General features: G+C 40.5%; 1 protein-coding gene across 5 annotated transcripts; it reads right to left on the bottom strand.

Annotated features, from left to right (window-relative positions):
* Window positions 1-233: 233 nt before the first annotated feature.
* On the bottom strand, window positions 234-22,596 carry CENPC (centromere protein C). 5 transcript variants are annotated; one of them, XR_014945698.1, is made up of 19 exons: window positions 22,545-22,596; window positions 22,217-22,263; window positions 21,959-22,020; window positions 21,567-21,664; window positions 20,178-20,271; window positions 19,862-20,081; window positions 18,693-19,072; window positions 16,822-17,656; window positions 16,417-16,455; window positions 15,153-15,226; window positions 14,435-14,503; window positions 13,012-13,116; window positions 12,144-12,239; window positions 10,891-10,986; window positions 10,393-10,547; window positions 9,834-9,924; window positions 9,413-9,485; window positions 6,464-6,581; window positions 234-488 (listed from the first exon to the last, which is right to left on the bottom strand). XR_014945698.1 is itself a non-coding variant. In XM_085546327.1 (18 exons), the coding sequence occupies exons 1-18, from the start codon at window positions 22,557-22,559 to the stop codon at window positions 446-448; spliced, it is 2,592 nt and encodes an 863-aa protein (XP_085402453.1). In that variant the 5' UTR covers window positions 22,560-22,596; the 3' UTR covers window positions 234-445. The 5 variants fall into 5 exon arrangements, 3 of the variants coding, with proteins under 3 accessions (XP_085402453.1, XP_085402452.1, XP_085402454.1); XR_014945697.1 differs by lacking the exon at window positions 234-488 and adding an exon at window positions 7,169-7,335 and having other exon boundaries at window positions 6,466-6,581; XM_085546327.1 differs by lacking the exon at window positions 6,464-6,581.
* Between the last annotated feature and the right edge of the window lie 397 nt (window positions 22,597-22,993).

The following is a 22,993-nucleotide window of genomic DNA, read 5'->3' as shown; positions in this document are numbered from 1 at the left end:
GAGGTTCATTTTCTGCTCAAGGGACTCAGCCTAATCAGCAGCTCAACAGAACAAAGCAGCACTTGCATCAGTTTTGGGCTCTCTGTACAAATATAGCATCCCCTTTCCACATCCAGCACTATGCATGCACTTATATAGCCCGATTCTCCACCGCGTTAATTGCAAATACTGTCCATCAACAGCCAGAAAATTCACTTCTAAATGATTTAGAAAGGCAAAGAAATCAAAATGGATTTGTATTATTGAATATTTATTAACAAGAAAGAAAAGTTAATTCATAACAAACCGTTTATTTACAATTTACAGAGAGGGAAAACCTCTTAAGACCAGTGAAACTACGTGCTCCCAGTACTGGGATATATTTCTACCTGGATGGTAATTAATGGTGTTCTTTAGAACTCTCTCCCATTAGACAGTCTTCAATTCATTTCAGTTCAAGGTGAATTCATGGGGAAGAGAGCTCCGACAACACGCTTCCTGCAGTCGTTCTAAAAAGCAAAAAGAACAGAAATAAGCTGATCCAAATTAACACAACCTTCAGACAAAAAATGATGGAACACCTCTGCGCTATAACATTAGTTACTAGTCAGTAACACCTTCCTATTCTATTCACAGCAGCAAAGATTTTAGAGCATCCACATACTTCAGTGGCAAATAATATAAAATATATTAGCATCAAATCAATTATGACTTAAAGAAAAAAAAAGCACGTTAGTCTAATTCACTTAAATATGGTCTCTAACAAACATGTTCCTCTGTATGAATTTGGAGCTGTCAAAGCTATGCATGGTTTGAACACTGACACTTTTGGAAGTGGAAATTGGAATTGGCAATGGGCAGAAAGAAGGGTAAGAAAGGCTTCTTTCGGTACATCAACCAGAAAAGGAAAGTCCAAGACAGCATTATCACTCCTTAACGAGCAATACAGTTAGGCCGGTAACAACAGACAAGGAGAAGGCTGAGGTACTCAATACCTCACTACTAGTCTTCACTAGTGGATGCTCTACACGCAGCCCTCAAGCGGATAGTTCAGAAAGCAGAAACTGAGGCAGCAATGCCCCTCCTGCTGTAAGTAATGAGCAGGTTCACAACCACTTGGGGAAACTGAACATCTGTAAGTCTGTGGGGCCTGATGAGATGCAACCCAGAGTCCTGAGGGAACTGGCTGACACAGTTTCCAAGCCACTCTCAAAGATATTTGAAAAGTCACGGCTGTCAGGTGAAGTCCCTGGTAGCTGGAAAAGAGAGAGCATCGCACTCAACCAACCTTGTTGCTTTTCTATGATGGCTAACTGCATCAGTGGACAAGGGAAGAGCCACTGATGTCATTTATTTGGACTTCAGTAAGGTCTTTGACATGGTGCTTTGTAACATTCTTCTCAGTTCAGTGCACAAGGAACTGGTTGCAAGATTGTACTCAGAGAGTGGAGGTCAGTAGTTCAATGTCTGAATGAAGATCAGTGATGAATGGTGTTCCTTGAAGGTCAGTATTTTATATCCTCATCAATGACAGGGGCAGTGGAGTTGAGCATACCCTCAAAGTCTGCAGATGACACCGACCTGTGTAGTGCAGTTGATGTGCCATCCAGAGAGACCTAGACAGGCTTGAACAGTGGGCCCAGGTGAACCTTAAGAGGTTCAGCAAATCCCTGCTATCAGTACAAACTGGGGGTTGTAAGGATAGAGCACAGCCCCACTGAAAAACAAAACCGGTGGTACTAGTGTACTGGAAGCTGAACACAAGCCACTAGGTGTGCCCTCAGCCCAGAGAGCCAACCGTACCCAGGGCTGCATCAAAAGAAGTATGGCCAGCAGGTCAAGGGAGGTGATCCTGCCCCTCTACTCTGCGCTGGTGACACCTCACCTGGAGTACTGTATCCAGATGTGCAGTCCTCAATACGGACCTGTTGGAGCACTTCCAGAGGAGGACCACAAAAATGATCCAAGGGATGGAACACCTCTCCTATGAATACAGACTGAGAGCTATGCCTGTTCAGCCTGGAGAAGAGAAGGCTTCAAGGTGACCTGATAGCAGCCTTTCAATACCTAAAGTGGGGCTATAAAAAAAAGGAGGGGACAGATTCTTTAGCAGGGTCTGCTCTGAAAGAACAAGGGCAAATTTTTCCAAACTAAAAGAGGGAATAGTTAGACTGGATATAAGTTTTTTGTTTGTTTGTTTGCAGTAAGGGTAGTGAAGCAGTGGGACAAGTTGCACCGAGGTGGTGGATGCCCCATCCCTGAAGACATTCAAGGTCAGGCTGGACAGGGCTCTGAGCGCTGCATGTAGCTGTAGGCACCCTGTTCATTGCAGTGGAGTTGGAAGGGGCCCTTAAAGATTATCCAGTCCAACTCAAACAATTCTTTAATTCTATGATATTTGTGCACATGCAAATTCGCAGCAGTGGGCACATGCTTCCATGCTAGACCACTGTGCCAAACAGCATTTCCACAGGCAACAGGAATGAAGATGTAAGAGCAGGTGAATGCCTGGTCTAGGCTGCCAATACAAAATCAGGACATGGCATGGTGCCTAAGTGATGGCAGAGCCACAGAAAAATTGTGCCAAGGCAAAAGATATCACCAGCATGCTGAATTAGTGCTACAAGAGGTGCAGAAAACACACGGTGATGCTCTGTGTTATGTTTGGCCAGGGAAATGGCACTGAGAAGGATTCTTTTAGCAATGCAGTGCCAGCCTCGTGCTTGAGGGATGTGGCTCAAGGACAACCATGTGTGCCTGGAGGGGTGTCAGTTCTGCTTCTGCAGTCTGAAAAAAGGCAGATGACAAACACCTTGCCAGTGATGTCCTACGCCAACCTTCTTGGGATTAAAACTATGAAGTTGCTTGTTATGAAAACAGAGGCCAAAGGAAGCACTGCATCACTTCTCTCAGCACGAGAACTGGGAGCTTTGCCAGGCCTTGTACAAAGCTTGAAGGAGAGGAGGCAGAGGAACACCTCTGAAATAATTCAAATACCTGGAATTGAATTGGAAAAGTCACTGCAAACAACACTAACAAAACAAAACAAAAGGCCTTTGAAGAGGGCACTGGAAAACTCTCCCTCCCCCAAGATACTTTAAGCTGCAAAACAAAAAAATGCAGGAAGTGAATTTTCTAACTTGATACAGGAGTTGAAAGAACTGAAACTGCGGCAAGTGAATGCCTCCTTACACAGCCACTACAAGAAGCAAAAGGAGACGCAAAGACATACCTTGGACAGACAAGGCAAGGTAACAACTGTCAGCTTGCATAGCAGGATACAGTGCATCACTCTGGTAATGCCTTCTGTGAACTTAAGTGCTCTTAACAACCAAACAAATCAAAGCTCTGATGAAATAATCCACTCAAAGTAATTTGTTTGAAAAGGTTAAATAGGATGCTAAGATGGGACTTGGGACACTACTGAACAAAGAAAGCAAATGTTTAGTGCTGCTTTTTCTTCAAAACATATTGAGGCTTTTTTTGCCAGCTAGAATTCTGCTCAAGTCTCTGCACTTTAAGTTACCTTAAGAGTGCACAGTAAGCTGAGTTGCTTAAGAGGCAAACGTGTGCATCTAATATGAAGAAAATCAGCCATAATGAAGTCAAAGAGCATTTGCTGGATGCAGAAAGGCCTCTGCAGTCATCACTTAACTGTCCTTCACGGGCCAATACGGGGAGTCTCATACTTTCCCCTTAACGCTGACCCCTCCTTCAGCACTTAATTAGTCTTCCTTCCTGGACTTAATTGTAAATTTGTTTTGATTAATTAGCCTCAGGACTGACTTGGTGCTTACTGAGATATAGGAGAAGTGCTTAGTTTCTTCAGCTTATAGCCTACCGTACCCTATGGGAGCCCCTGCTTTCTCAGCATTAGCATTTCAAGTTCAAATTGTGGAAAAACTTTTTCATAATTAGCTTTCCTTCCCTGTAATTACCCCTCTGTAATACAACACAAAAGTGGTGATGATATAAAGAAAGGCTAAGATTTAATAAGTTCATGTCTCTTGTCCAGAGGATTTTATTTCATGTTCTCTAATTGAATCTTCCAGTTCTAGTAAAGCTAAATGCAAGTGATCGCAGCACTGACCAAATCCAAAACCAAGAGAGAAAGCTGCCAGCACAAACAACCAGAAAGGTTTCCTTCCCCTTCAGAAAAGTCACGTTCTGCTTCATGAAAACCTTTCATGCAAAACCTTTCACCCTTAGCAAAGCCAGTCTGCAACAACTTTGGATACTAGAACACTTACTTGAGAAGTAGTGCAGCTCTTCATTATGTTCACACCTCTCATACCATTCCTCTCCCTCTTTACAGCATGTTAAGTGCTGAGATAAGTGATGTGCATCACCAGCTATCCTACTGTAATGAGTTATTATTTATTTGAAGTTTTGTCAGTTGAAAGTGTTTGGGGGAACAAAAGAAAGGAACAGCCTCCGAGGGAGAAATGAAAAAGATGTGAGACAAATAGTTCTGCAACCAGTGCAGGAGCAGCAGGCAAACCCTGAAGGAGGCAACAGCCCATGGAGAGTTCCTGCAGGTGCAGGCCTTGGGCTGGAGCTGCAGTCCATGAAGGGGAGATCAAGATGGAGCAGGTGATCCATCAGGAACTTTGGTCCTTGGGGACCCTTGCTGGAGCATTCCATTCCAGAAGGACCGTGTTTCCTGCTGGAGCAGGGAGGGTTGGGAGCAAAGCTCACCTTTCTGGGGAGAAGGGAAAAGGTGTTTCTAGTTTTAATTTTCATTGTCCTACTCTTATTTTTGACTTGCAGTAAATTAACCTTCCCAAGTTAAGTCTGTTTGGGCTATGATGGTAATTGGTGAGTAATCTCAGGCCAGGTGATCTTTCATCTTTCTTTCTCCTCCTGCCCTGCTGAGGGAGAGGAGCATGAGAGCATGGCTGGCTTCTGGCCGAGGTCAACCCACTGCACCTACTCACTTTATAAGCTTCCTGTACAGCTATCAAGAGCACTGCAACTCTTCAGTTTCCAAATTTAGAAGTCCTTACCTATCAAGCTGCAAAGAGAAGTGTAAAATCTTACTTATCTTTTTTCTGGGAACACTTAGATTTGCATCTCTATTCAACAGACTGAGAAAATACACACTTGGCTTCCTTCAGCTCATTTCATTTATTGTTTGTCTTGTGCTCTATACTAGAAAAGACTACAGGAATACAAAGCAAATGGAGTTTTACAGTCTTTTCTGTGTCTTTGCTTGGGCACAGCAGCTTAAATGAAGGAAAAAAGAAAAGAACACAGGTTTGTTGGCAAGCTCAAAAACACTGAGCAACTCCTATAACATATTCATTACTCAATGTTCAGCAGCCAACTGTTTTGTCTGGTGTCAGCTATTTGTTTTCATCTTCAAACTGGACCATAGAAATCAGTTTGATTGTGCAATTTGCAAGGAAGGTTTTCCTATGTACCTGAAGAAATGCATCACAGAGAAATGCTCTTCCGACTCAGCCTGTGAGCACCCATATAAAGCGATAGGATATTAAGGTGTGTGCACTTAAAAAGTTTATCAGTGCTGTTTATTTTTCTGTAACTACTCAGCTCAGATTCTATTTTGTATTTACTTATATAAATAATTATACAGACATCTGATAGTTTTGCAACCATTCTCCTGCATCCTCCTTTAAATTACAAAGAAAAGCTTTGTTCATTAAGACAAACAGTTTTATAACGAAATGAAGCCCCCAAAACATTAGATTTTTCAGAAGAACCTAATAACCACTAAGTCCTTTTTCTCAAAGGAAACCAAAGCCTTGAAAAATCTAACTTTTCAGTTAAGCTCCTTAACACACGTTTCTAGTTGCTATCAAAACACTCACCACAGGACACATTTACCATCTAACATTAATTTTCAGCTCTCTCAACTACTGCTGTCTGAAAGTAATGGGTTGACATATCAAACCAGATTTCCTCAAGGAACAGTGTATGTACACAAATAGCAGCAGAGACATGACGACCACCCCAACTTGAGCTCACAACACATAACGTCAGCTAACAAGTTGAGCATAGCAAAGCAATCACAGACCTGGCTCAGATCTCTGTTCTACTGATAGAGATAGTTTCTGTATTCTACTATAAATAAAAAGTTTTCCTATCTGAACTGAATATATAAACCACTAAAGTCTAGGAAATAAGTTAAGTACTGTTCTAAAAGCTGCAACATAGAAATAACATCAGAGAGACCTTAAAAATGCATATTTAAGCTACAGTCCACAACATGTTCTTCATGGGCTATTTCCTTAGCATTTTACCCAGCCCAGACTTTACCACACATCTGTTTGAGACCATCACAGTAGTCTGTGGAAACTGGATTACGAAAAGTAGAAAATACACCAGTTAAAGTAATCCCCCATTGGCAGGGAGAAAAATGGTAACTTCAGAGGGTTCTTTTCCCCATGTTAGTTTTCTTGCAGTATCGTTTTCAATAAAAGAAAAACATGAACTGCCAAAGGTTACCAGTAGTCTGACATACACAGCAATGTAGGAAGCAGGAGTCACAGCAAGACCAACCAGAGGTGAAACATCAACTTTTTCCTTCCAATGACCAGTTCTCATTTGTCACACTGGACAACTCAGCACCCACAGGAGCCCTGGAATGCAAACAGAACTTTGCAGCTCAAGCTGTAGATTCTCCTGCATTTCCATGCACGACAAGACTACAAATGTCAAGTTAAAATATAAAATGCAGTCCAGACAAAGGGTAAAAAAGCTAGCTCAACTCAGCTCCTGCTGTGCACTATATTTTTAAAGACAGTTGTGTCTGCAACTAGTTCAATCTGTGTGCTAACAGAATGAACTTTGCAAGTTTCAATGCCAAATTCTAATGTCAAATGGAAACTGACAACAGAATTCAAGTGGATTTATCTGCATCTCTAACAGACTCTACTTCCTCCCCTGTTCACGAAAGCCAAACCCTACTGAGTATAGATGCCAGTCAAGGACAAACAACTGTGCTTGAAGCACCATGTAATGGGAAACAGTGGAACTGTTTCTACAGATAGAGAAGGCTAGATTAAGAACTTAGCTGTACTTTGTAAAAAAGTAAAATCCCTTTCCTTTCCAAAATAAGTCTTTTTTTTCCTATAACTACAGAACATTGGAGCCTCTCAAACTACTGTAAGAAATAAAAATCTGTTTTCACTACAGACCCAGAGACACTTCATCAGCTGTTACTTACTTTTCCAAACCCACAGTACTCTGCTGACACTTTCAGTCACAGTTAAGAAGAGCAAACAGGCATTTGTGGCATTCTGATGCTGAACTTGCACTTGTTTTCAGCCTCTGGTAAGAATCCATCCGCACACATAACTTCTGCTTAAAACATTCAGGATGGATTTCTCATCACTTACAAAAGAAACAAAGAAAATCCACTCAAAAACCTTGCTTCAAAGTTGAGATAAGACAACAGCAAGGCAGTGCTTCACCTCCATTTGAACCTACCAAACTAAAACGTGCTCCTTCAAAGTGGCAAGCTGACTTCTCTGACAACACACACCCACACTTTCCTTTAAGGCCATCAGCTCCACAGACCATACACATTCATCACCTTTGCAAGACATCTTTCTGCTACCCAGTCTTAGCAGGCAGATGCTCTGGAAATTTTGTTCTGCATTCCTTTCTTTCTGAACTCCCTGGTGGTTTTCGACACAACAAAGTTTCTACTTTCCATTTTTCTACTTTCAGCCAGAGCCCATAAGCAGTTAGTCTTGGTGATCACCACATTTGTTCCCTGGCTACTGGGAGACATGCTTAGGACAAGAGCAGATGTTCTTTAGGTTTAATGCTAGCCTTTCACTGTTTTCCAAGTGGCAAACTTCCAGATTTCTGTGAGCCTGCTTAAAGGGTTTAAAGCCTTAAAGACAGAGAGCTTTATGGGTGGGATTCCCTCAAGCAGTGGAGAGAGCATGTGTCCATCTGGCATATGACTCCAAATATGACTCCAAAACAGAAGGGATGTTTTAATCTCACTAACCTTGAGGAGGCCAGCCAAGCCCAAGAATTAGAAGAGCTGCCAAAATCAAGGTGTTATCAGCCACAACTGACTTTAAAAGGAAAAATAAAACACACCTTATTGTAAACCACTTACAAAATTTGAGGTTGAGCAGAAAATAAGTTGCTTCCCTGCAAACTTAACTTCAACTGCAAATAGTATTTAGCAAGAGGATGAACTAAATGGTAAATTGCCATACTCCTGTTTTGTCTACTCAGGAATTCAGTGAGGCCTGTCACTGAACACAAAGATGCTATCTAACTTCTAAGTATGTACAAAGGCACCTTTCTACACACTATCAGAAAAAATGCTTGAAAGAGAATGAAAAAAAGTTTATGCATAAAATTCACCCATCTAAAACATCTCTCACACAGAAACTGTAGCCCCAGCATCTAAGCCTTTTCAGACACAGTTTAGTTCTCACCTGTAAGGTTTTTGGTTGTTGTTTTTTATGGTGAGCACTATAGCCAGTTCATCTTTCCTACTTTAATTGGTACTCTGGATTTAATACCAAGATCATGGCTGCTTACTAGTTCAGTCCTTGATCCTCAAGTATTCAGTCCCTAAACAGTTTCCAATTCCAATTCAATTTTCTCTCTCTTCCTCTTCTAGAATCGCAGTGACCTCACTTAGAAAACACTCTACCAGAGTAGCTGCAGCTTAACCTTATGTTCAGCCAGAAGGAACCTTGAAGAGCTTAGGAGACAAATGCAAACCATCTGCTGTCTAGACCTGGCTTCTGGAGTATACAGCATAGTTACTGTTTTCTCAAAGGTCATCATTACTGTTAATATTTGGCAATGACCTATCGCTGTTACACAAAATAAAGCTATCCAGAGCACCCAGAGCTTTACTATAAAAAATAGAACTAATAAAAATTTTAGATACTAACCATATCCCTGCTGGACAAAGAAGAAATTGCTACCATGAACATATTAGAAGAATGCTGGACCCCAGCATGCAAGCATTCCAGCAGGCCATCTCCTAGACAACAATTACAGAAGTACAAGCAGAATGGTTCTATGTGCAAAGAGGGATTATTCTGAGATTTATATCAGGCAAACAAGTCTAACAGACGTTAGCTGAGTTGCTGATGATGTCAAAATTCATTTAAGTGCTAAGCATTTCTGGGAGATTAAATATGAAAGCATACTTTGGAAAGATATGTTTTTTCCCCACTAGTTTTCAAGTATATCTTACAGTCTTTGGATGAGAAAAGTGCTTGTTGCAAAGCGAGGCCCTTCGCTGCATCACTGAAGTTTGAGAATAAACTTCTGAGTTGGCTTTGTAGCTCTGTGTTGATTTCATCAGCTCTGCCTTAGTTTATAAAGTTAAACCGGGTGCATTTACACTTTGTATGCAAAAAAAACCATCAAAAATACAAGGCATTAAAAAGTATTTCAAGCAACTTCTTGGGAAAAAGTTCTTCACCTGTCTTTTTTGAGTTGTGTGAAATGAAGAACACTTTCCTCATTCAGAAGATTACGCACGTTATATCCATTTCCTATAAATAAAAACAGAAAAGGTTTTCTTTAGAAACCACAATTTTTGATGTCCTGTCCTGACTTCAACAATTATATTTTTATTTTGTATATTTTACCAGCTTTACACTGTCTGTTGAATCAGCCTTGAAGCCAACTCAGGTAAACAAGCACTGTTTGTATCACTGCCTCTAGATTAGTTCATCAACCATGCCCATCGTTAGGCCACATTCCCTTCTTCCTAATAGGGTACTTCCCCACTCTCTACCCAAACATAATTCTCCCAACCATTCACCTCAGTATTCCTTCCTAACATGGTAATTTAGTCTAATCTGTTCCCAACAAATTGATTTTTAAAGACATGCACTTACCTGCTGGAACATAGAAATAATCCCCTGAAGTCAGGTAATACGATGTCTTATGCAAGGTGATAATAATCTGGCCACGGATAACATAGAAGGCCTTAACAGAAAGCAAAAAGATTCTAAGATAAGCAACATTTCCTTCGCAAAAGTTTAAGAAAGTTATCCAAGAAAAAATACTGTTTTGTTCATAATTTGTAATGAAATAGAATAATAAGATGAGCTGCAACTCCTTTCCCCTCTCCACTGAAAATTAAGACGCACAACTTGAAAGGTGGTAGGGGGACAATATTTATTTAATACTTCTATTTTGCTTGCAATCCATTCAGTAAGCACACATGGACATGCATTATTAACGTGAAAGAAAGAAGAGTAATGTGCCAGGTTGGATGGGACCCTAGGCACCCCACAACCTAGTGCCTGATTTAACGGCTGACAATCCTGCCCATGACAGAAGGAGGTTGGAACTAAGTGATCTTTGAGGTCCCTTCCAAGTCATTCTATGATTCTGTGATTTTCTGCTTATGCATAGACCACTGAAAACAAAGTATGGAAAAAGCGTACTTACTATTGTATCCATGTGGACAAACTGGTGTCCCTTTTCTTTAAGAGGCTTCAAGATCAATTTACCAACAGCAAAATAAGATGTGTTCAAACTTTTATATACTTTTATCGATTCATCTTCAAAGAAGCATGAGTGACTGCTTCCAGAGTTAATGCACTCTGCAGGGAAAGTCCATAAGATCAAACATTAATACTAACACAGTCATCCTCTTATTTCTGCCCCTTTTTAAACTACGTATGCTATATATCATTTCAGTGCAACAACCCCACCAGTTACACTTAATCATCAGCTGAAAAAAAAAAAAATCAGGATATTTGACTTCTTTTTTTGTCCTCTTTTTTTGACCTCTTTTTTTGTCTTTCAAAATGTTATCTGGAAAAGCAATGAGCATCTCAACAGCTCACCTCTATATGCCCAAAAATGAATGAGCAGTCTTCTTCCTACACCTAAAAACTTACTACATAACACTGAAAGGTCCTTGGTTACATCCTTTTATCTTACCTAGAAGTACTTCCTGACTTGTTACTGGGTCCACTATGCTGGTTGGCTTAGAAGCATCACCCAGGGGGATATCCAAACATTCTGCTACCTCACTTCCTAAGGAGAAAAAAAAATCATTTAAATTCAGTTACTTGTTCTAGAAATTCAACTCAGCTAATGGGTCTTGAACACATTACTCTTTGTTAATACCCTTGAATTTTATGTTTCTCAAGAATAATGCCTGGTAAGCAGATAATGCATCACTTCTAGAGGCAGTTCAAAGGAACATAAAGCAGCCAGTATTTTTGTAATGTACAATACGAACAGTCACTACCAGCTCAGGCTTCCATAAACTTGCAAACAAATTTAAAAGCTGTACTCAGCTCAAAGGTTCAGATAAATTAGAATCTTGTCTCCCCCACTGGCCAAAAGCAGGCACACCTTTCACCTCCCAGAATACTGTAATGGAGCAATAGCTTCCACAGAATACCCTCCACCTGTAGTGCATAATTCACCTTATTTAAGAGCTATTAACAGTTCAGTCTTCTGTGAATTTATCCTGTTTTAGCATTGAATGTACAAAAGTATTTCTCTCCACAGTGTTCTGTGTCAAAGAGAACACAACATGCAGTGAAAAGAGCTTATTTTCTGTGAAAAACTCAGTTCACACTATCTTCCTTTTACACTTGCTGGCTCTTGTGATAAAAGAAAAAATGTCTGTTTCCTTTCTCCATGCCACTTGTGATTTTATAGGTCTTTCTCACACCTCTGAAGTCATTTCAGGGCGAAGGAGCCTTCACTTATGTAGCCACTTGTGGTACATAAATCCTTCCATGTCTTCAGAAAGCTTTTTCTGATCCTCTAGTCCTACAAATTTATTTATGTGGTAAAGAAACAAGTGCAGCAGAAACATGCAGCAGAAATTCACACCAATATTCTCTGTTATCTCCCTTATTCTTTCTCCAGTGATCTGTTCACCCATGTTTTGTTTTGGAACTGTCAGAACTACAGTGTCCTCTCTCCATCCTTGTTAGTATTTATTTCCTCTATAACTTCACATAGAAATGCAGCAGTAACAAACAAAAGCTCCACCGAGTCCCCATACAGAAAGGCTTTTTTTGCATTAAAATCTCTTCCAGAGAGAGAGAGCACAAAATGATTTTCAGATAGAAAATCTGGAGCTGTCACAGGAGAAAAATCTTAGAGCAAAAGAACACTCATTACAGAAGGGCTTTTCTGAAGCATCAAAAGAGGAATAAAGTCTACATTTATACTTGTTCTAGCTCTTTTCTGCTTATGACGGCTCTTCAGCTTATTCTTCGTGTGAGGTTCTGCTTCTGCACCTGCTATTCCACTAATTAAAAGCCTTCCTGAAAGAAAAGAAAGTTAAGTGCAACTCACTAACACATAATAATTAGCTTACAAGAACGAAGATTTGCACAGTCTATAATCATTCCAGTTTGGTATATATTTCCTTGATGCTCAACTTTTTATGTAGCTTTAGAAAGCCAGAACAAAATCAAAAAGCTTCCGAACATCAAGTACCTGAGAGTGCAATACGCTTTTGAGATTTTAAAGAAAAGAGTATGATGGTAATGCATTCAAGGAACATTTCAAAAAGCCAGAACATGAGAGTTAAGTTTTAAGACAAAGCGTTGAATTCAGGGACAAAAGGAAATACTGTTTCCAAGCAGACTGATTAATCAGGAAAAGACCAAATTAGTCTGAGTACAAGATGTATTACACCACCAAAGTTATTTAACACTGAGATTAGGTAAGCGTTATAGTATCTGCTCTAGAAAGCAGTGCCCACACAATGAAAAATGCTCCCACATATGATCCAATAAGCAGCTCCTCCTATCACAGGATGTCTGAGATAGTAAACACACTAATGCAAATAAATTATTTTAAATCCTCTAAATTGTTAATGCAGGTTTATTTAACACATTCTGCTGAAATTAATTCTAGCTTAATCAGGAGTATTGGGAGAAAGACTAATCAGATAAAGTCCATAAATTAGCAACTTCATTAAAGTTCCCAAATAACGAGCATCTCAAGGCTTTGATAGCACAGCATCAAACCATAGATTTCCCTTTACTGCCCAGTCAGGGTCAAGGAGATGGGTACTTTGGAAACTCATACCCGAAGGCTTCAACGTGTAGGTTAATCGCTCTCCTCGCCAATATTCCAAAGGTTTAAGTCGTATCCTTTTTGTCCGACGAACATTAGGTGTTTTGGAAGGCAGCACTAATTTAAAGGATGAAATTAGATCACAGTAAGTATGGAAACTGAATACTTAGAAATTGAAAACATTAAACAATCTGCTGTTGTGCTGATGGATCTCAAGGGGTCAGCACTTCCCAGGTGATATTTAAACCCCTTTGCTTTCATACCAAAAAAACAACAGGGAATGAGGTATTGCCAGTAGGCTCCTTTAGCACACATTACTATTTCACTCTGCTTTTTGTTAAGTTGTTACCATGCTAGCATGACTTTGGATTTCTTTATATATATACCTTAGTAAACCACTGATACATAGACATTATGAGCTCAGGAATATGGAGCAGCAAACACACTTTAATTATGAAACAGATCCCTCAACAGTGAAATTTGAAGAATTTCATCACCAAAAGTGGAAAGATTTCACCTCGCTTATGGGGCAAGAGAGGAGTAACAGAGGGTGCCTGAGCTGCCTCTCTTCTCCCAAAGTCTTATGTTCCATCTCCAAGGTCTGGAAAAAGAACAGTACTCTTGCCAACAGAAAATCCCATGCATTTCCAGGACATCTCAGATTTTTATCTTCTGACTTATTAGAAAAAACTTCAATTTTTCTAAATGAATACAGTAAGAATTTTGTGTTTTGTAAGGAAAAAATAAAAGTTCCCTTAAGAGTTGAGAACAAATTAGTCAAGAATATTTAAATGCTAAAAAAAATAAAATAAATGGTAAATTAAAAAGAACAAGCTTTGCCTATATTATTTTGTGCACAACAATATAGTTGTGTGCCTTCAAAAACTACAACGAAGGAAATAATGAAAACAGATTAGTGTGGGATTACAACCCACCACATGCCCATTGTGCCGTCCTCTCCCATAGGACCAAAGCAGATACCACAGAAGGCAGCTTATCTGTACTCTAAGTTACACTGTGCAAGATTGATTCAAACCCTCTCACTGAACAGTAAGCAATGCGTTAACTCAAAAGACTGGAAACGTGGCCATTAAAATGGTAAATGTTGAACACACAAAAAATGTTTTCAAAAGTTAAAAAAAATAAAGAGCAGGGTTATACAGAACTCGAAAGAGGAGTTAACAAGCCTTGTCTATAAACATATTCCATGTACTTTCCAGTACAGTACAGTAATTCTGCTTTCCGAATTAAGGTTTTAAGTATTCTATATTTGCATAAAGAAGATGCTTAGTGAATTAACAAATTCACTCATTTGTTGTTAATGAATCACGTTTCCAGGTGCCTCCCTGTGTTTCCTTCAGCAAAAGTTTACATGAAGTTGGAAATGTCTTTTGTATTTATGTACTTACATTAAGGTATTTTAAAATAATCTTACCTACTTTTTGCCTGCCTATCTCGTCTGACAGTAGATTTTTTATCTGACATTGAAGGTCTTCAGAACTATCTGAAAATACATACAAAAAGCCATCACAATAGACATTTATTTATTACTCATGACTTTTTTCAGTCTATCTCCAAGATCCACAACTCCTAACGTTAACGTTCCCTCTAACATTCTTTCTTTAAAGATTCACGAAATTCAATGTAGATAAATCATTCAGCTTTACACCCCCCAGTATAACTGCAAAACAAACTTATAACTAGAACAGCCACTAACTAGGTCCGAAAAAACCATTACATGAACTAAGCAGCACTTATAACTGGCTTTAAAAGGAAGGAAAAGACTTTCTACCTCCAGGCTTCACATGCTTTACAGCATTATATTTAACTTGCATAGAACTGCAATGGAGAAAACCAAGATATTTTTAAGTGTACAAACCATAGGGTGGGAAACTTAGCTCTACCGTGGCCTGAAGCGATTAAAGACTGAAAGGCTTGATGCCTTGATGCAGTGCTCGTCCTTATATAGCTAACACAATATTAAGCTGGTGCGTATTGTACCATATACTTGGGAGAACTGCAATTACAGCCAATTCAACCTGCATTTCTTATTCTGAAGAACAAATGATGAGGATACAATAGAAATTAATGCGCAACCACAGTCTATGCAGCTCACACATACAATGCATGAAAATATCCACTTCAAATAGTACCTGAAGATTCATTATTCTCTTCACAAGCCTTATATGGTGGAGCGTATTTCTGAGAATGTTCCAGAACAAGCCCGCTTCAAAAGAAAAGAATAAAAAGACACCTGTTCAATATGTCACACATCAAAGAAATGTTACAGCAATAGCAGAAACAGGAAAATCAAGATTTGTTTTTAACAACATGTAGGTTTTCTTCCTTCCAAACACCTGTCTGCACTTGATTCAACACTGAAAAAGATGACCACTGTTAGAAATCAATGGTCTTTTCATCACTTGCTCCTCTACTGAGTCCTTTGGCAGACAATCTGTGCTCACATCTAACCAGGCCTTGTAAAATTCTCGTGACATTTTTTCCTTTCTCTTGCCTTCCAAAAGAAACAGACGTTCTCTCCCCTGTAGCATTACAGAAGTAGTTTAAAGAAACATTCTACATGTTGAAAGCAAAGGACAGTAGCAAAGTTTAGAATTTCAGCTGCATGTATCCTGTCATAAAAATATCCCCCTGATAGAACAGTAATTATCATCCACACACACCTCCACCAGAAAGATTCTCCAAGGTATCTGAATATCTACAAACACAAACAAGGGTTTGGAGTGCAGATAATGTTGGATACCTTACGCAGCTGGTGTGACATTACTGGTAGCTCCTTATGACAGAAAGCACAATTTAGAATCATAGAATGGCTCAGGATGGAGAGGACATTAAAGACTGTCCAGTTCTGATCCCTACTGCCATGCGCAGGGTTGCCAGCCACTACTTCAGGCTGCCCACAATGACCCCATACAACCTGGCCCTGAATGCCTCCAGAGATGGAGCATCCACAACCTCTCCACACCACCTGCTCCAGCGCCTCACCACCCTCTGAATAAAAAAGACCTCTACTCTTTCAGTTTAAAGCCATCCTCCCTCATACTGTCTCCACCAGACCATGTAAAAAGTTGGTTCCTCTCCCACTTGTAAAGCTCTCTGCAGGTCTCCCTGCAGCCTTCTGCAAGCTAAACAAACCCAGCTCTCTCAACCTTTCTTTGTAGGAGTGGTGCTCCAGCCCTCTGATCATCTCCATGCCCCTCATCTGGACCCACTCCAACAGCTCTGCATCCCTCCTCTACTGGTGGCCCCAGGCCTGCACACAGTACTCTTGATAAGGCCTTACATGGCTAAAGTAGAGGGGACACCACAAAGCACAGTAACTGCACCAAAGAGCTCTGCTTTCTCAGTACAGGAGTGAGACTAAATGCAAGTTTTACAGACAATATGGGAAATTACCTTTCAAAACCAATAGCTTCCCCAGCTGCAGCAGAATGCCTAGAAGAGAAACAGTTACTGCGTTTAATGTAAGCCAACAATTTGACCTACTACAACTACAGGGAACCATTTAAGAGAGATTAAAAAACAATAAAAAGCAACGCAAAAACAAACCACCAAACACTGGATCTGCTACTCAATCTCCAAATCACACTTCAAAAACTCCAAGTTTCCTTAGGTACGTACAGACATTAGCCCTAGCACCCTCCATTAATAACAGAATGGTGGTTACAACACTTGGTTTCTCTATCAGCTATTTCACCACCTGAAACAGTCACTTACTTCAACAACGTAATCAATGCTCAAAATTTAACTGAATATACCAGGTCACACTACGTTTTCTAAGGAATTGAATGAATAGCTTACTGCAGGCTCTGGTGCCTGTTACTTTTTCTTTTTTCACTTGTTTTCACAACGGATTGCTTGTGTTTTTTTCTTGCCGCCTCCTGTGCAGAAGAACTGTCAGAATCTGTTGTATTTTGAGGCTCAGAGTCTCTTGTGATTGAGCAAGCTCTTTTATGGGCTCTGTGATGAATCCTTTTGAGGATCTTCCCTGAAGATGCAGCTGATGGTCTTTTCTTTTCAGAATTCTTCATACTGTCCACAAGATGCTGCAGTAACTCTGCAGCCTTTAAAGGAGTTTTGTTATTTACATCAGTAACTGATTCCAAAGTGTGCAATACTTTCTCAGCTTTTTCAGACTTAGTCAATTTCTGAAGCACAGAAGTCTGTAATTCCTGATGCGAAGGTGAAGTAAGCATTTCATTTGATTCTAAGGGCTCCCTTTCAAGTCCTTCTTCACAAAGTGCACTGTCAGAACTCTTCCATCTCTGTGGCTCAGGATTTTTATTATAATTTCCCTTTACGGATTTTTTCAGCTTCTTCCCTTGGCTCTTCAACAGCTTATCATTTGCAAGCTTCTGCTTAGTTTGTTTCTTGTGAACCAAACGCTGATAAGCTTCTGAAGCAGACTGCTGGTACTTGCAAGGAGTAAGGTTCTTTACAGGAGACAGCATCTGCTCTTGCTGATGCTCAGCTGAGGGCATTGGCAAATCCTCCCTTGGCATCACCCTTCTTATATTTTGTTCTTCATCAGATGCTTCTGAATCCAATCCAGACAGCATCAGTTGTTCAGCTTCTGATTCACAGGACGTCTTTCTATGCTTGGAAGAGCCCTTAAGTGCATCCTTCTTAGATTTTCCTAGGAATATAAAGAACACATGGACATGAGCACCTTTTCCCCATAAAACTCAAAGAAATACGTTTACATCTAAACACAAAACAAAAAAATCACACAAACATTAAATATCACAAGAACTGATTTTTCCTTATCATTTGAAATAAAGCTCTCTCTAATTCATATAATTTCCTAGCAGCAAAAGAGCAGAAATGTTACGTTGTATGTGCTTCCAGTTTTCAGCGATACCTGCTAGAAAATTCTCCCCAGATAATTCATGCACTGATCTCTCCATTTAAAGCACGTATCTTAATCTCCTTTCTAGGGGTATAAGAGCAAAAGCTTGTGGGTACCTACCTATTTGTCAGCTCATAGGAAAAGACACAACTGCAAACTTAATTTTTTGGACTCCAAACAGGAGAGGATTGGGGGCAGCAGTGATTCTGTGTAGCAAAATACAGACTGTGGCCTGAACAGGCAACTAGCCCATGAGAAAGGGCTTGTGTTAGCTTGGGAACACAAGTCAACTGCCTCAAACTTCTGCAAGCAGCTGGAAGAAACTTGTTTGTGAGAAACTGCTTTGCAGTTCTAACCAAATATCCTTGTTTTCAGTGAATGACCTTACTAATCCTGATACTCCATGCTTTACTGTCTCCCAACTTTACAAATAAGGCACAGTACTAAGGGGGTCGCATGGACATCTTGCTGGCCAGCCACCACCAGTAGTGAGGACTTGGCAGAGACACTACCAGCCAGCCACCCCCAATAACACCAGTACTTCTCTATCAAACTGAAGAATATCAACTTGCTTCCACACACTTTTCTCAAGATTGGTAAACCTAAACAGAGATACTGGCACTTTTGCATTACATAATCCACAAGTAAAAAAACACAGACTCACTGCCTATATACGCCCAAACGTAACTGCATACCTGGAACATCAATTAGGACTCCATTAATCTCTCATCTCCTTAATCCCCAGCTTCCAAACATCCCCCCCCACAAATACCCAGTAAGGTGACATGGAAGGACAAGCCTGAAGGTGAGTTAACTGACTTACCCACACGAGTACTGCTTTGTATTTGAGATTTAAGGACCTTTCTCACACTGTCAGAAGAGATCGGATGGAATTCTGACATTCTTTTAAAGTCACGTTGCACTCTGGCATTCTTAGTTTTCTGTTCACTATGTTCTTGAGCCTGTACCTTCATGTTCTTGCATTTCTTATCTGCTGTCTTTTCCTTTACAGAGGACTGAGATTTCAAAACAGGAGTTGCAGAGCCATCTTTTTTTGACCTTCTGTTCTTGCCAGGTATTGAAAACCAAGACTTAAAAGACAGACAACCTGATTCTTCAATTAAAAACTCACAATCGCTTTCTATTTCTACATCTTGATCTTTCACAGGAGGAGGAGTTGATGGTGCTTTTGAGACATTACACCTAAAGAAAGGAGGGACAAAGTGCTTACGTTATTTGGGAGAACAACACCAGTGAAAAATCAGCTGATTACCATAAAGCACATAAACATGCTACAGGACATTCCCAGACAAATGATTCTAAAGCCCATCATCCATTGCACTTAATCTTCCATAAATGATCACACCACTGTTGTTTCATTGCTATGGCCTCAAACGCGTGCCTTATTTTTCAGGTTCTGAGCAGTCAGCTTCTTACCAAACCACAGTGATTCGCACTAACTCTTTCTCAGTCTCCTTTGATCACTGCTATGCTTCAGAACTACACAAGCTTTCCTTGAATCCTCCCAATCTACCTATCAAAACATCTGAAGAAAATCTGAAGCACATCTCATTAGCCTGCATACAACTCTGCAGACAAATGCAAACAAGGTTAAAAACTAAAAGCACTGTTAAATCCTACCTTCACAAAACATTTTAACTAGCTAAATCCTTTCCCAAAAGAATCTCAGGACTGGATTATTTTGCAAGCGGACTGTTCTACCTTAAGCCCCAAAAGAAACCTTTTCTCAAGTGTTCCTGTTACAGATGCTAAAAAGATTGAAGAGATGGACAGCTTCTACTTCCATACAAGAGACAGAGCAATATCTTCTGTTCTTTGTATAACATCCCTATTTTCTTTCACAATTTGAGGTCCAGACATAGAAAATTTTTCATCTAATCTGGAATTATTTTTGTTCAGAACACAAACTCATCAACTGAAATCACTACTCATTTTCTCTTAGAGTCAAAAACAATGTTCACCTCTACTTACGTTTTTACAGGAGTTTTTGCTTCCTCCACAAGAATAGGTGTTCCCACGACCCCGTAATCATCCTCAGGATCTGATAACTTGGCAGGACTTTCAAATAGTCCTTCCACATCCTTGAACCTTAACACGTGTGTTTCTCCTCCAGGCACAGGACTGTTTGTTTTGATGGAATCAGCGATGGAACTTTTTCTTCCAGGCTCCGGGTACAACACACATGGCTTCCCTGCCACACATATTCAATAGGTTTAGTTGTATTATTTCATAATACCCCAAAGAAGAGTTAACCAAAAACCTTAAATTCAAGAATAGCACTACTAACCTTTGCTCCCGACTGTCTCAGCTGGTGTTGCAAGTAAGGACAATGCGGAACGATGGGTTCCATTTCCTGCTACATTAGTTAACCCTGTGTCTGGCTGACATATTCAACAAAGAATAAGACAATCAAAGAAAAACATTTCACAAAGCTGTGATATTCTGACAGGAATATAAACTTCTACAGAAAACAATAGTTTCCTTACTTTAATTCTTACAAATTTAAAGCTCGGTTCAATTTCAATGGAACATTTCAGTTTTCTATTAGCAAAGACTTCCTAAAACTAACTGCCAATTTCAAACAAGTAAAAGTACTGCGTACATAAACATCAATTTGCAGTTTTGAAGAGACAGGCTGCTGTTCCCCAGGCAAGCTACATCCTTTCATTAAAACAAATTAATTTAAACCAACTGATTCACCCACAATTATGTCCGGCTGAAGTTTTGCAATAAATACTTGAGATCATTCAGTATTCTCACATCAGGCTGAAGTAAATTAATGCCAGTATAAATGTTGCCTATTTTAATGCTACTAACAGAATATCCTATTTTCATATAAACACTAGAATCAAAGCATCAAAACAGGATAGAATGGGCTGCAGAAAAACTAGATGTGCATTGTTCTTTTAGACAATAAACCAACAAGTCCTCAAAGCTACAAAGTTACTTTACAGATACTGCTTGTCAGGAGCTGGCAAGTTCCTCGCATAGGAGAATTGTCTCTCAGTGTTGCCCTCTGCCTGACAGCAAAGAGCTGCATCCACACATCTGGTCAAGTGTCTAAAACCAACCCAACAGAGTCCATGACAGCCATATCCACCATCAATTATAAGACAGCGTGCTTCAGTATGAGAGCACAAGAAGTGAAACTATCCCAGATAGAAAGTCGAAAAAAGTTAGTAAAAACCTGGGAAAAAAAAAGCCATTCAATAAATCTTGTAAGAGACTAATTGCTATTTCAGTACAACAAACTAAGGAAAAACATTATCAGGAACATTACCAAGAGAAAAACTATTACAGAACATTATGGCCTATACATTAATATTTTTGACATACAGAACTTATTCATTCAATGCTCCTACAGAAACCAATCCTAGCGATCCAAATGTGAAGCTGTAACCAGCACTGTGCTGTGATAGCACTGTAATCAATCAGAATGGCTTAAGTGGGAGGGGATCCTAAAGACTGTCCAGTTCCAACTTCCCCTGCCAACACAGGCCCCATCCAACCTGGCCTCGATTGATCACCTCTCTGGGCAGCCTGTTTCAGTGCATCACCGCTCCATGAGTCAAAAATTCCTTCCTAACATCTAACCTAAATCTCCCCTCTTTTAGTTTAAAGCCATTCCTCCTTGTTCTGTCACTATCAAATGACATAAAAAGTTGGTCCAGCTTACCCTAGGGCTCTGAGTTGAAGTCCTCTCCTGGTTTCTGACAAGAGGAGTTGAGGAACAGGCTGCATTTGGAGAGCTTAATGTGGCATCACTATCATCACCTACAAAGAAAAAGCTGTACAGGATACTTGGAATCATACAGGTTTTTCTCAAACTGCTGTGGTTTGTCAAGCTCCACTCAATCAAAACACTGCAGAAACTATTTACTCAAGAAGATATGACCTCTGTAAGACAGCTTAGACACTGTTTCAAGGGGCTACAAAAGGGAAGCTGTTAAAGACTAAGAAAAGTGTTATCAACTTCAGTTTTTTTTTCCTAGTTATCACTACATGCAGTAAAAGAAAGAAAGGACTCTCTAACTAGCAAATTAAACACAGCACCAAATAAAAGCTTACATTCAAAACAATCCTGGATGTATTTCAGTACATTTTGACCAGGCTGTATATTGATCTTCTTTCTAGAAAGAAAAAAATCAGTTCAAATTATAAAGGATGGAAAAGACCTCTAAGCTCATAGAGTCCAACCAGCAACCCATCACCACCACACCTGCTAAATGCCACCCTAAGATGCATCATTAGTTTTAGCATTATGCTTAAAGAAGCCAACATAACTTTTCCAAACAAACGTATATAAGATAAAGATCATAAAATTACCCTCCTTGCCCGCAGAATCTTGCTCGGTAGTATTTTTTTAAGTGATCCTGTTAAGAAATAAGAATCACACTCATAAGCCGTTCGCCTATAAAGATCTTTTCAAACGGAACCCCCGCGCTCCTCTGACAGGGCCGCAAGATGAAGGCCGGCCTGCCCGTCCCTTGACAGCGCGCTGATGAGCAGACCGCATCCCGGCGCTACGAGACGGCCCCCGCTGCCCGGCCCCCGCTGCCCCGCTCCCATTGCCCAGCTCCCATTGCCCAGCTCCCATTGCCCAGCCAACACGCCCGCAGTCCCCCGCCGCTGCCCGCTCCCCCCGCCCTCTTACCAGTCGCTCCGCCATCCCGGGCCGCCTCGGCCGGAACGCCCCCAGCCCCTCTGCCGCGTTCAAACCTCCGCGGCCCCGCCGCCTTCTCCCATTGGCCGGCGCCTTCCGCCCCGCCCCCACCGCCTCGCCCTATTGGCCGGCGTTCGCCTCGCGCCAACCAGAGCGGTTGTTTCTAGCGCGCGCGGCTCCTGCTGCCTGAGGGCCGTTGGTGCGCGTGCGCAGAAGCTGTGGGGCGGTTTACCTCACGGTCGCAGCGCCTTTCTGTTCCCTGAGGGAACGCAAGGGTTTTCATTTGGTCTATGAGAATTCAAACGTGTTGAAGCTCTTTTTTATCTTCTGCATCAGTCAGATGCGGAGTCACATTCTGCCATTTAAACAAAACCGAGAGTACAGCAGTGCGCTCTCTGCTGTTTAGCCAAAACCTGAGTCTTTAGCAAACTGACGTTCTG

This window comes from Coturnix japonica, chromosome 4 (genome assembly GCF_054131305.1).
Source record: "Coturnix japonica strain WE chromosome 4, WE-NBRP24, whole genome shotgun sequence".
NCBI lineage: Eukaryota > Metazoa > Chordata > Aves > Galliformes > Phasianidae > Coturnix > Coturnix japonica.
This window is presented reverse-complemented; position numbering and strand designations above follow the sequence as displayed.